Source organism: Strongylocentrotus purpuratus, unplaced genomic scaffold (genome assembly GCF_000002235.5).
Source record: "Strongylocentrotus purpuratus isolate Spur 01 unplaced genomic scaffold, Spur_5.0 spur5_scaffold_13, whole genome shotgun sequence".
In the NCBI taxonomy this organism is placed as follows: Eukaryota; Metazoa; Echinodermata; class Echinoidea; order Camarodonta; family Strongylocentrotidae; genus Strongylocentrotus; species Strongylocentrotus purpuratus.
This window is the reverse complement of record NW_022145598.1, coordinates 22,726,577-22,741,260: the sequence shown is the minus strand read 5'-3', so window position 1 is coordinate 22,741,260 and position 14,684 is coordinate 22,726,577. Positions and strand designations below refer to the sequence as shown.

The window sequence follows — 14,684 nt, the reverse complement described above, 5'->3', positions numbered from 1 at the left end:
GATTCTTGTGTAAAGAGGTATTTTTGTATTACTATGTGGTTTTTATGAGTACGTGTTTTACAAGTCAACTGCAGATTATCCTGTGAGAGAAATAATTTTATACGGGTTATTTATTCCTTTTTTTAAAATTAAGTATGACCGGTTCTAAGACAATACCCGCCCCCTCCCCCCCCCCCCCCCCCCCCGAGGACAATTACACCCTCTCCGCCCAAAATGTTTTTCCGGGGGTGATTGTCCAGTCCTGATACGAGTAAGACCCATCTGCAGGCACGTAGCCAGAGTTTGATGAATTATGGGGGGGGGGGGGCACATACATGATACATGTAATCGATCGAGGTAAAAAAAACAAGGGGTCTAAAAAAGTTCAACCGATCTTGGGTTTTTTTTTGGGGGGGGGGGGCAGGTGCCCCCCCCCCCCCCCCCCCCGGGGGCTACGTGCCTGTGACCTATCCCCCGGATTTTCCTCATCTTCTTTTTTTTTAAATCGCCGATCCGTGAGGGAGAATTTCGTCTAATAGAGCGCCACCTACAGTCGAGATTTTACCAATAACAACAACAACCAACTAGCTGAGCGCAGAGAATCCATACCAAAGTCTAGATAAAGCAGGATTGATAAAGGTAAGATTTTATGAATATTTGTCTCTTAATTTGGTACAAAAGTCAAGCAGACCATTGGTAATTTTGTGTTGTACGGATTTTCGTGAAAATTGACGTTTCCCAAGCAAGTGTATAGTGTATAATGACGAAAATATGTCGTATGATGTGCAGTGCCAGCGCCAGTGCAGTGCAGTGATGAACAGCGATCGCGGCCGTGGCCGTGGCGTGGGGAGCCCGAGATAATTAGGCCGAAAGTTCACCGGTGGAATTAAAGGGATCCGGTAACTTTGCCTCAGATTCTGAAACAAAATTCTGGATTTAGCTCATGATGCAATGATAATTATAAACCTTTAGGTCAGTCAGGAACCCCGTGACTTTTACAAGCCGATCGCCTGTCTGATTATCAAGATATTAATGATTGGAATTACAAATTTTGAAAACCGTTCACCTGACGGTTTTCATAACACTACAGTCTATTGGGGAAAACGAGTATGGTAAAACCGGTCACTCAAAGATTTTGTACTTTTTTGAGGCACTTCTTGATCATTTTGAAGCGCAATTTTTTTAGGGCTTTAATATTACACCATATCACAGACACTAATAACACGTAGGGCCGTGTATCTCCGATTTAACATTGTTAAACGATCCCTTTAAGTGGGTCACCAACGGGGGCACCAGCAACACGACACGCACTGGATACGTGACGGCGATGCGAGGTCATGACTCGAGCTACTACTATACAGCTGAATGAAGATCAGAGAACAAGCACACACAACTATGAGCCTTTTCTTTGGCTTGAGGAGCTAGATCTAGATCTAGACAGTAATTAGGCTGTTACTGTGACTGAGCTGTGCCTGTGTGTCAGTTACGTTTTGGTTGCAATTTGTTTAGCAATGATTATTCTGACTCTTGAGTTGCAATGACAATGTAGACTAGATCTAGGGTCTGAAACATTGGAAATAAAAATGATCTTGCCCATTTCCTAACATTAGTTTCTGAAGTAAGATTCTTCTTGGATTTCAAAAGTAATATGGCATAGTCTAGGGCCTAGTGGTGGCAGCAATCGCAGTAATCATCTTCAAAGTTCAAACTCTATACAAATTCCTATCTAGATTATATTAGAACGTCTACTTTATTAACGTCGTCTTATCTTATTAATTTAGAGTTTAGTGAGTAGTGTGAGACTTGACTAACTTGTTAGGATATTTATAGACTAGGTCTACTGGTCCTAACATTTAATTGTCTATAAATTGTAACTTCTCAGACAAGCTTAAAGTTATTCTTATATGAAAAAGGACCAGGGAAATGGAGGGATGTGAACTAAAACTAATTTGATTCTTTGAAGGAAGAGACAGCCATAGAAGTTCTGAATAAAATATTTCTAGAAGGGTCTACACCAACAAATGCAGACAATGGAAATTAAAGAACTTGCATGATTTTGAAAATAACTTCAAATATTTGCTTGTTGAAAAGTCACTATTTTTGTCTGTTTTCCCTACCATAAGGTCATCATGCGTTCGCTGATAAGGCTCACATTTCCTCTGGCAAGACACTACTGCAATCGTAGCATCCCATACAAGACTGATGCCACTCACTCGGGCGTCAACCTCACAGAGACCACGCCTAGTTACCGCGTGGACCAGTCTTCTGCCCTCACCGACACCTCGGTCAAACACTCAGTTTTCAACGAACAACGAGTCAGGGTTCAACTACGTCAGCTTGGAGATGGAAGCGTTGATCTGGTCAAAGACGACGAGACGGGGATAGCGAGGATTGTTCTGAATAATCCTAGCAAAGGAAACGCCCTATCAGGTATGAAGAAGACAAAAAAACAACAATAGTGATACACTTTCTTCTAGAATGGTCAACCAATAGTTATTATAAATCCATTTATGATAGCCTGACCTAAAATGTAGCTCTGAAATCTGAATTCAGAAAGGAAATGAAAACTACTTTTTATGCCTCCGCCACCGAAGGTGGTGCCGGAGGCATCATGTTTTCGGGTTGTCCGTCCGTACGTCCGTCCCGTTTGACCGTTATCACAATATCTCAAGAACCATTTAAGATTTAAACTTAAGACTCGGGAATAGTATTTATCACCATAGGAAGACGATCTGATTAGATTTTGGAGTACGTAGGTCAAAGGTCACAGAGGTCAACTTATAAAATTCCTTGTATTGAGTTTGTTAGCGCGATATCTCAAGAACCATTTGAGATTTAAAATTCAAACTTAAGGATAGTATGTATCACCATAGGAAGACGATCTGATTAGATTTTGGAGCACGTATGTCAAAGGTCAAGGGTCACAGAGGTCAACTTATGAAATTCCATACATTGAGATTGTTATCATGATATCTCAAGAACCACTGGAGATTTAAACTTCAACCTTAGTGATAGTGTGTATCACTATAGGAAAACAATCTGATTACATTTTGGAGCACGTAGGTCAAAGGTCAAGGGTCATAGAGGTCAACTTATGAAATTCCATACATTGAGATTGTTATCATGATATCTCAAGAACCACTGGAGATGTAAAAACTTCAAACTTAAGGATAGTATGTATCACCATAGGAAGACGATCTGATTAGATTTTGGAGCACGTAGGTCAAAAGTCAAGGGTCACAGAGGTCAACTTATGAAATTCCATACATTGAGATTGTTATCATAATATCTCAAGAACCACTGGAGATTTAAACTTCAAACTTAATGATAGTGTGTATCACCATAGGAAGACAATCTGATTAGATTTTGGAGCACGTAGGTCAAAGGTCAAGGGTCACAGAGGTCAACTTATGAAATTCCATACATTGAGATCGTTATCGCGATATCTCAAGAACCACTGGAGAATTTTCACTTCAAACTTAATGATAGTATGTATCACCATATCATAATATCTCAAGAACCACTGGAGATTTAAACTTCAAACTTAATGATAGTGTGTATCACCATAGGAAGACAATCTGATTAGATTTTGGAGCACGTAGGTCAAAGGTCAAGGGTCACAGAGGTCAACTTATGAAATTCCATACATTGAGATTGTTATCATGATATCTCAAGAACCACTGGAGATTTAAACTCCAAACTTGTTTAAATTGCTCTATGGCGGAGGCATCATTTTCGACTGCGCGCAGTCAAAATTCCATGTAGTTATTTTTTTATTCACAGCTTGGTCTTGTTATGGCAATAAATAATCAGTCGCTATTGATAATTAACATTCACTTTTATTCATGAGATATCCAAATTTAATTTGGAGACTAAAAGCTCACTTCTCTGGAGTATATTTATTTCACATACCATTATGTGTTTTTTTTTGGGGGGGGGGGGGGGAGTTGGAGCATTTCTTGGACGGAACAAGGATGGAAGTTCTCTGTTTGTAAGTTTTATAATATATGCTTTTTCCTTTATTTATTTTTATTTTTGGGGTCTAATTTCTGTTGATGATATGTGCGAACATGCAGTTCGTGTACATGTAGATCCCTTTTAAAATGGCTGCAGCTTTTTTTCTTTTCCAGGAAAAATGATGGTGGACTTCTCAGATGTCATCGATGACCTGGAAGTGTGGGAGCATGGCAAGGGTTTCATTCTCCACGGCAACGAAGAGAGTGACCATTTCTGCAGTGGTGGTGACCTATCCGTCTTGTGCGGCTTGGATAAACCTGAAGCCGGGGGAATGATGTGCCTCTTCATGCAGAGCACCCTGGGAAGATTGCGACACCTCCCGCTTATCAGTGTCGCACATGTTCACGGGCAAGCGGTAGGGGGCGGAGCTGAGCTCTCGACGGCGTGCGACTTCCGCCTGTGGACGGAAACCACGCAGCTCCAGTTCAAGCAGGCCATGTTGGGACTCTCCCCCGGGTGGGGCGGCGGTTCGCGGCTGGTGCGCCTCGTTGGACCGCAGAAGGCGCTGCAGCTTCTCGCGGGTTGCCGAACGGTGACAGCTACAGAAGCGCTGGAGATGGGCCTCGCCGATGACGTCTTGCCAAGTAGCAGCGATAGTGTGCAACATGCTGTTGAGTGGTTAAGTCAATACACACGTGCATCTGTAGACATAGTAAACGGCATCAAGGAACTCGTGCTCGCAGCCTCTCACCTACCTCTGGACAAAGCATTAAAGGTTGAGCGTGAGATATTCACCAGTCGCTGGTGCAGCCCAGAGCATGTAGAAAAATTCAAGAATGTTTTAGAGAAATTACAGAAATAAGCCTGTTGACCAACTCAATGCATGTGGAAACCAAGTAATATGGATAAAAATTTGAGATTATAATGATTTCAGTTTGGTTGCTTTCTGAATTAACATCGTAGGCTGCAATATCCTTTCAAATATGTATTTATTTATGTATGTTATTGTCTTCCTTGTAATGGAACAGGTGTGTTGAAACATTTTTCTTGCATCTAGACTGCTAAATGATAGAATACTTACAGTAGTGACTGAGACAAAGAAAAGATTTATTGTGTCTTGCACTGTTTGACTGAAGTGAGTATTAAAATGAACTTAAAGTGTAACAATCATCTAAAAAACTAAACAGAGTACAGCTAGAATGTATAAATCAACCTCAAAAACCTTGCAAAGCATTCTATGGGCTAACAGATAAGGAGTATGAAACAAATGAAGTTTAGGATAATATAGCTCGCATGGAACCTAATACTGACTTGGGCTTCGTGTTGGCCCTATTATATGAAAGTGCATGTGGGTGCGTGGCTGTCCAAAAGTCTTACAAGTTGTTTTTATGTTAATTGAAAGTGCATTTCAACTTGCAAAATCTCTTTACAGAAGTAATATTTGAAGCTCATATTGTGAATATAGTTTTATTTTGTGAAATTACGAACGCACAGAACAAATTATTTGTTGATGCATGAGCCCTAGGCACAAACGAAAATAGAATTTGGGGGTCCAGGCTAAGATGTTGGCTGCCCATGTGTCGGGGGCGCCTGTACATGTAAGTGTTGAACTCTGCTTTTATAATGAATGTGACATTGTGCCAAATCTTCTGATGTTTTTGTTGTCTAGAAGCTGAGAATGATTTTAACAGAACAAGAAGTGACATGTAAATCAAAGCATGTTTTATGATAGGATGATTGTGGTTCATGTACATCTACAACTAAAACATATGGGCTCAGAGACTACATGTACTTTAATGTACATGTAAATAGATTATTATTGTTCATGTACATGTATGTTGAAGAATGAAATGATTTGTTTAATGTGACAGAGATTTGCCAAAGACACATCAATGCAAAGTGTAAACAATTTTTGGTTTAACATGTAAAGGTATTATCTTTCTGAAAAACTTTTACACAAACATAAGCTGCATGTGGCAGTCTAGCTTGAACATAAATGAACATACATGTAGATTATTATTATATGTTGAAGAATGGAATGATTTGTTTAATGTGACAGAGATTTGCCAAACGTACATCAATGCAAAGTTGCAAACTGTAAACAATTTTTAATTTTTGGTTTAACATGTAAAGGTATTATCTTTCTGAAAACTTTTACACAAACATAAGCTGCATGTGGCAGTCTAGCTTGAACATGAATGAATGTGCTATTAGTAGTTAAATGATATTTTCTTTAGTTTGTTTAGGAATATAAACATACATGTATATGTACATGTACATCTCCATACATTTTACCTCTCCATGTACATATGTATCATCTTGAAATACTGTAGTGATTATTCAAACATAAAGTGTGCTGTAGTACACGTTTTTAAAAGATGGTTTGTAATTACATGTATTTCCGCTATTTTGTTGTGTTCGACTTTGATGCCAAATGCGTCGTATTCAAGCCAAAGCACTAAAATAACAGGAATTCCATGAAAATACTGTAAGATTTACTGGGGTCGATTTTAGGGGTAAATGCTTACTGTACGTGGCAAATTTTTAATATATTGTGGTGTAGCTTATAGTGGGTGAGGGGGGGGGGGGGGGTCTCTGTTATCTCCTTTCTTGAGTTGAAATAATGAAACAAAAGATCACTTACCAGTAATTTTTTGTTTGTAATGATACCTTGACTAAAATCAAGATATATACCCCTCCCTCCCCCCCCCCCCCCCCCACACACAATATCAATTTTCTTTTCTTTTTACTTGTAATCTTCAAAATCATGAAGATCTGTGTATGTAGATTATCAGTTGTGTCTTGCAGGCACACTAAAAACTGTGTTACACCCTGCTCATTAAAGTGTAGGGCATTAACTTGCTGTTTGGTGTACAAATGCCGAAGGTTAATTTTTGTTTGTTTACCTCTGACATTCTGAATAACCTGGCACCTGATGTACATGTGATATGACTTTTACTACGCATGGGGCCTCCATTTAACATTCTATCCAAGTAATGATCATGATGATCCAATTGCGTCATCATGCCTCCAAATATACTAGTCGTATCATCATCAGGAACCTCCATCAGGACAATTTTACTTGTTTGATTATTGAAGGATCATTTTCTTACAAAATCGTAAATCTTAGGTGTTTAACACAATGTACATTTGTCTTTAAATTTAATGTACATTTATTCTTGGGAATTGTCACCCTACATCAAAGCTATACTTTCATTTATGTTGCGTTTCATTTTGATGATCAAAGAGATGATCTTTATATGAATTAATTGTGATTGTGGTAATTTTATTGATTTGAATTGAACTGAAATAATTCTTTGCTGGAGTATTTGCATGAAGTGCTGCATGATAATATTATACTTGTGCAAGTGCATTGAGTGTTTAAATGTACAATTTACATGTACATTAAAAGGATTCATTGTCAAGAAAACCTTGTCAAAAGAACTCTTTGGAAATAAAATCATATAAAATAGAAGATTGGTTGTCAATACATCTTTATTTTGTCTAATATATGTCTCTGATCTTACGTTTGCATCATATGTACCATAAATAGGATCTCCTCTTTTTCTTTCCCTTTCAATATCCCTTCTGTCTTTTTTTAACTGATATTCTTTATTTCTTGCTCCCTCATATCTATCACCCTCATATTATGTATCACAATCTACTTCTCACTCTTGGGCCCCATTTCACAAAGCCTTTTTTCAATGACAAATGACAAAAATAGATGACAAATCTGCTGATAGCCAGTCAGAAGCAAGGATTTCAGTAGCTTGTAACACAAACTGTCATTTGTCACTGATGACAAGTTTAGTGAAACGCCCCCCTGGGCCCCATTTCACAAAACTTGTCATCAGTGACAAATGAACTGATGTACACATTTCATGACTAATAATTTGGTTTAAAGGGATCCGTTAAATTTGTCTAACATCCTTTAAAAAATCCTTGATTTAGCTTGTGCTGCAATGATAATTATAAACCTTTAGGTCAGTCAAGAACCCCATGACTTTTACAAGCCGATCCCTTGTCTGATTATCAAGATTTTTATGATTGAAATTCAAAATCAAATTTTGCGTTTGCCAAACGGTTTTCATGACACTACAGTCTATCGGGGAAAACGAGTATGGTAAAACCGGTCACTCAAAGGTTTTTACTTTTTTGAGGCACTTTTTGAACATTTTGAAGCGCAACTTTTTTTAGAGCTTCAATATAACACCATATCACAGACACTGATAACACGTTTGGCCGTGCATCTCAGATTTAACATTGTTAAACGATCCCTTTAAGAACGAATGCTGACCTTTTGCTGTATTTGGAAAGCCATTACAAACAAACTTCAACCCTGTTGCGGTTAGACGTTTAAACCCATTTGTTGACCACCCTGTGCTCTTAAAGGAGGCCTACCTTTTTCTTCCGGAACCAGACAGTTACCTCTATCATGAAGTGCTGCATATTGATGGACAAAATATTATGCCAATCTAAATGTATCAATGACAAAATATTCAAAGTTACAGTTTCACTATTGTAAAAACTAAAATAATTAAAAAGCCAAGGATGGCTTAAATCTCTCTCTCTCTCTCTCTCTCTCTCTCTCTCTCTCTCCTTCTCTCCCTTCCTCCCTCTCCCTCCCTCCCCCTCTCCCTCCCCCCTCTCTCTCTCTCTCTCTCTCCCCTCCTCTCTCTCCTCTCTCTCCCTCCCCCCTCTCTCTCCACCTCTCTCTCCCTCTCTCTCCACCTCTCTCTCCCTCTCCCTCCCTCCCCCTCTCTCTACATCTCTCTCTCTTTATCTACACATAGTATGTACATGCTTCACTTTTTCCATGCCCAACAATTCAATGAAAGATGAAGGGACTGGATTTTACAAGAAAAAAATGCAGACTAAAAAAAAAGAAAAAAGACAGATTAACATGTTAATAATTTTTTACTCCCACACGTTTAATTTATCCATTTCCCTGTACCGGTATACAGTGTATATAACATTGTTAAAAATAGGCCGGTGCCAATTTTCTTAAAACCATAGTAAACTAGTCGTAATTTTTTCCAAAATTACCAGCCAACAACACAACCTTTAAGATTTTTAGAACATGGGCTAAATTTAATTCAGATGCTTGAATGCTAGACATACATGTAATAGTACATATGGGAGGAATAAAAAAAAAAAAGCCCCATCAAAAATATGCTAAAAATGTAAATATTTCTAGGAAAGAATGGTGAAAATTCATGTTTTTATTATTTGCATAATTACTCTAAGGAGTTTTATTCATCTGCTGATATACATGTGAGTGTACGACAGCCCCTCCCTAGTTCAGTGCGACCAGGGAAAAAAATTAATATTTATTTTTCGGGGGCTACTCTTCAAGCTTGCCTGCATAAAAATAACACTCTAAAATTTGTTTTGCATTGAACTCTATGCAAATTTATGGGGGCTCTTTTGGGCATTTCGGGGGCAAATTCGCCCTGAGCCCCCCGTGTATTTTTTCACTGAGTGCGATATACATTTCATTTAAAATGGCAATACAACTACAATCAATTTGCAAAGAATAATATAATAAAACAATGCTACAACAATAAATAATGAATGCATAACATACCAATTGGCATGCATTTGTTGACTCAATAGATGAGAATAAATTGCTCAACAATTTCATTAGGAGTTCCAACTGCAGAGGTAAAGAAGATGACAAAAGTATGAGACTCTTCTTGATTCTGATCAATATACACAAGATTTTTGTCAGATACAAAAATATAGATATGGTTATCAACTATAAATCTGCAAATATCTCACCACACTGCACGCATGAATTATGTACAATGCCATCAGATGAACAAATCTAACAATTTAAACAGTCTCATGCCAGAACTAAACATTTTTTTTTACAGTGTATGATGATGATGATGATGATGCAAACAAAAAATGTGATGGCTGGTAACACAAGAGACATATTTTCTGACAGAGTCTAGGAATAATGAAATGAAAACCACATTTTCATTGCCAAGATCATTATCTTCAATGTTCCAACCTAATAACATGTTCATTCGTATTCAACAAGGCAGTCATCGAATTTACATGTGGTCAATCCTCACACTACATTAGCCCAGAAATCAATCAGACACAGAGGTCCAGATGTATGGAATTCTTTACCTAATGATATTCGAAATATAAAATCAACAAACTCTTTTAAAAGAGCACTCAAATGTATTATCATTTCACAGATGTAAGATATTACTTACATTTTAATCTATTTATCAGTTCTAATTAAATCTAACATAATTTTGTTACTAGGCTTAACGAAATTCTTTTTTTCTTTCTTTTTTTAAAACTTTGTAAATAGTGTAAATAGTTCACTACAACCCTTTAGGAATTTTATTTGTCATATATTATATATTTGAAAGGTGTTGTAACGATTCAAGCTCTATTTGCTTATGTTTCATCACCTTTGTGTGTTCATTCTTCAAGCTGTATATAAGTTGCAACTTGTCTTTGATAAAACAATGTTATATTCTTTTTCACGTGAAGTTAATTCAAATGTATTGTAAAATTGAAAATGATTTGTCATCTTATATTAATGTTTCATGTGATGTTAACTCCAATGAATTGTGAAATTGTGAACATGCATAAATAAATAAATAAATAAATAAATAAATAAATAAGATGCCCTAGTATGTTGCATTTTAACGAAAATTTAATTACTCGTTTATCGAATGACAATTATTGTAAGCGAAAACCACATGCTCATTGGATCTTAATATCACGAAAGTGCTAGGGCAATAAATAAGACACATATACAACTCTTAAGCACAGGTATACTTTCACACACACAATAAATGAAATTACATACCACAAACTCTCTTTTCAAAACATGAAGGCCTCAAAATACGTGTACATGTAGATTGAACATGTGTGAGAGCATGGAGATATCTCCATGGTGAGAGCTTATAATGCATCATGCGCCCTGGCTGGGAATGCCCTTAATACGTTACAGACCCTGTTCCTTAAACATTATTGCAGATATTGCGTTTGTAAATTACAGATATGCTAGCAATCAAACAAACAAACATTATTTTGTGCATTTGCAATAACAGAATTTGCACTATAAAACTGTTTCCTGTAAAGCACTTTATTACCCCATCACTGGATTTGATGTAGATAAAGTGCCTTTTTAATACTCAAGGACAAAGTGCTGTGCTGGGCTGGCACCCGCGACCATTGCATACCATGTTAACTGATTGATCCACTTGACCATGACACTTCTACGACACCTCATTATACAGGCAACCTGAACTCTTCATTACAAAATCGATACACATTTGTTTCCCCATTTAAAGCGATACCGAACTGATGAAATTTCTGCCCTAGCATACCGGTAGTTGTTTATTGCACAGCGCCATCTCATGGTCAACTAAGCAACAGTGTGTAACCCCAAAACTATTCAGCTATAGGGAAGCAGACATGAGTGTTATACAAGAACCCACTATTGTTAATTTTACTATTATTTTACCCCCCCCCCCCCCTCAAAAAATAAAAGAGACAATATGATATAGTTTTATAACTACCAAACACTAATCAAAGTATACCACATGAATATTTTCTTATTATTTGCATTAAAAAGATAATTGCATTTTCATGTGTATGTAAAAAACAGTATGTACACTGTGAATTTCTTTGGGTACTCATAACTGAATACAGATACGTCAGTAAATATGTACATATAAAATCACTTTCATATAGATGTAGTTATCTAAGGCTACTAACCATATTCAAAAGTAATCATTTGTAGAAAACACAATTCAAGTTGGATATATAATTGTGATCCTAAAAATCTCTCGTAATTTTCATGACAACTGCAAAGATTAAAATTAAGATTACAAATTGCATCCATTCAATACTAAATGGCTAAAAATTATTCCCATTCCTTCCACGACTTCAAGGCCTGTCACATCACAATACCAACATCAGTCTTTGTAGGAAATGGGTGGCACTCATCAATTATTCTTATGAGTTTTCACCAATGACTTCCAGAATACAGTACATTTTCTACTTACACATATAGAGCGATTTAAATGTTATTGTTATTGTTGACGTTCAGGTGCGACCAAACCCTAAAAACATTTAAAGACCAACTGCACAAATTTGAAACAGAATTATACAGAAGATTAATATATCGTTCATCATTTACTCATTCTATTTCTACTGTACATGCTGTAATAACAAAACAATGCAACCACTAAAAAAGTTATTACAAAAAAAAAAGAAAATAAAATATATAAATACTACTCTTAATAGAACACATGTCTTCAGCTGAAAGTTTAACAGTAAATAAGCTGCCGAACAATAAGGCATCCATTCACCAACACAACAATAAACAAGATCGATAAGGTACAATAAATATCTTTGTTACACAGTCAGTTAATGAGATCTTTTGTTGCGTAATATCAGTTCAATAACATCAAATGTTATTTGACTTTTAAAGTCAACTGGACTTTACTTTGTTTTAGCTTGCAACGTTTTACATCCACTCTGGGACGCTTCATCAAGCCAACTTGTCTGGCTTACTTTGAATCACGAAGTCATCGCGTTGGGTCGGGTGGTCGCGTTACCTAATCTTTATTAGTGAAAACCTGTCCCTTTATTCACGAAAAGTCAGGGGTAATGTTTGTTATTAATCCCTCTCATCCACAAATGGTCTAGTCCAATGTACCAGGTGAAAACCTTAAAGGTAATACAAAGTTTTGGGAAATTTTGAAAATTGGGTGGATAGTGATTCTTTACAATTTTGATATATTTGGATGCCCCTGTGGATGTATTATAAGCACTAGAAAATGTAGCCCCTAAAACACTTCTGCATTCGAGAAAAATTGAATATAAAAATTTACCGGTGCTCCCAGTAAATTTTGATAAATTTCAAATAGCGACCATGAAAATCTCAGAATACGTAATTGAGATATATAATTTCCACACGTGAATAGCTAATCGGTCGATTTTAGTCAAGAAACAATGTTTTATAGGTTGGTTGGTTGGTTCTTCGTTTAGATGGCGCTCTTCAATCTCAAAGATTATTTGCGCCAGTCAATTTCGTGTATAGCTTTGGCGTGGGCTTCGGAAATCAAGCCCACGAGCGACTTTTATAGCTTAATTAATATCTTGACCTTGTGAGGGAGCTATATAACATAAAGAGTTTATTCTTTACAATTTCATAACTTTATAGACTTGATTTCAACCGTGACAACGATCACTGAATATTGTAGGATCGCATATGCTTCCAACGTGTTCATTTGAACCAAATTCATGACCCCATACCAAAACTTTGTATTAACTATAAGGCAAATCTACAGAAGGTATCGTCCTTAACGTGCATCCTCAAATGATCTTCCGTTTTTGTTACACTAAAGGTTGAGTAACGCGACCACCTGACCTGATGTGAAGCCTCGATGAATCGATGTAAGCTGACAACATTTGATGTTATTAATCATCTAACTGGATGATCGACACCAGTCAAATCACATGAGCTTGAAATAAAACATGAGAAGTACTGAACAGATTGTGAAAATAATATTTCACAAAGCTAAATGCATCAACCTCTGATTAAGAAAAAAAGACTCTTTGTGCAATTTTTGGAATACCCTGAGAATAAGTTAATAATAAGTTAAGTTTACAAAGAGATAAATAAGATGGGATGAAAAACATACACGTACAAAGGTGCTCAATGGTATAATAATGCTGAATGCATTGCACTTGATATAATGTAAAGCTGGGATACAGTCTTTAATGTACTTTGAATTTCCCATTTTGATTAAAGAATAATGCAATGTTGAATTTAGATGGATCAAATAATTTAATAAATAATTATAATAACTATGTGTAGTATTGAAAATCTTTAAAAAAAAATAAATTAATTACTGTGATTGCTACTTATTATATTTTTCATTCCTCAACTTCTGCTACTTTTGTTTTTAGCAAAAATATTCCGTGAAACAATAAATCAAGACTCACCTTTGACAGTACAAACTAAATGTTAAGACAATTCTGGCCAGGATATATTGCAAATATCACACTATTTTTAACAACAAACAAAAATACCTGAAAACAAAAACATGAATTATTAAAGACCTATGAACATACATGTAAGATGTAAACAGTGTCTGAAGTTCATAAAGAAATCGGTGGCATAAATGAAGGTACCAAATAGAAGGCCATAAAAGTTGGAATACTGTAGAGCAAAAGTGTACAAATACCATTTTAGACATATGCTTTTTTTATGTTTTTTGTAACTCAATAATGAAAGATGGATTGGTTGAATTGGGGCCTTTGTTGAATACTGCTAGATGTAAGCTTTACAATGTCTCGTTATCTAAAAACAGAAATCGGGACAAATCAATTTTTTGCAAAGGTAAGAAATTGCAAAACTTGGTACGGTCATGATGTAATTTAGTTGTTAGCTGTAGGTATACATGGTTCCACATGGTTGCAAAAATGTATACAATGCTAATAATATCAATAATAAAGAAAAACAAAACAATCATCCATTCTTTGTATCATAATCCTCTGAAATATTCTTACAGCTACCTCTGTATTAAAAAGTCATGATTGATTGGATAAAATACTCATTATAAATTTCAAGCTGCTTATATGCAAATAGTCATTTACACACATACACCTGTGTTACGTGCATCTAAATATCAAGCATCGTAAAAGATCATACATTGTAAACATATTCCAATTCCAATCCGTTTGTGTGCTGAATCTCTCAACAT

At 36.3% G+C, this 14,684-nt stretch overlaps 2 protein-coding genes across 4 annotated transcripts in view; both read left to right on the top strand.

The window, feature by feature from the left end:
• The window catches only part of LOC105442777 (neurogenic locus notch homolog protein 1-like), a 27,750-nt gene extending 27,748 nt beyond the window's left edge, over window positions 1-2 (top strand). For all 3 annotated transcript variants that reach the window (XM_030983175.1, XM_030983174.1, XM_030983173.1), the window contains exon 8: window positions 1-2. This exon is cut by the window's left edge and continues 976 nt beyond it. The gene's annotated coding sequence lies outside the window, so the exon portion shown is untranslated.
• A 512-nt stretch (window positions 3-514) lies between these two features.
• Window positions 515-6,163, top strand: LOC584418 (ethylmalonyl-CoA decarboxylase). The gene is made up of 3 exons (XM_030983176.1): window positions 515-618; window positions 2,103-2,409; window positions 4,110-6,163. Exons 2-3 carry the CDS (start codon window positions 2,109-2,111, stop codon window positions 4,796-4,798), a joined length of 990 nt encoding a protein of 329 aa, XP_030839036.1. The 5' UTR covers window positions 515-618; window positions 2,103-2,108; the 3' UTR covers window positions 4,799-6,163.
• The last annotated feature ends 8,521 nt before the right edge of the window (window positions 6,164-14,684 follow it).

What these genes read in the sequence shown, in the direction of transcription:
- LOC584418 (XM_030983176.1), top strand. Translation starts at nt 2,109, where the DNA reads ATGCGTTCGCTGATAAGGCTCACATTTCCTCTGGCAAGACACTACTGC. An exon ending in CAAAGGAAACGCCCTATCAG is followed by an intron (nt 2,410 to 4,109) that starts GTATGAAGAAGA and finishes TTTCTTTTCCAG; the next exon opens with GAAAAATGATGGTGGACTTC.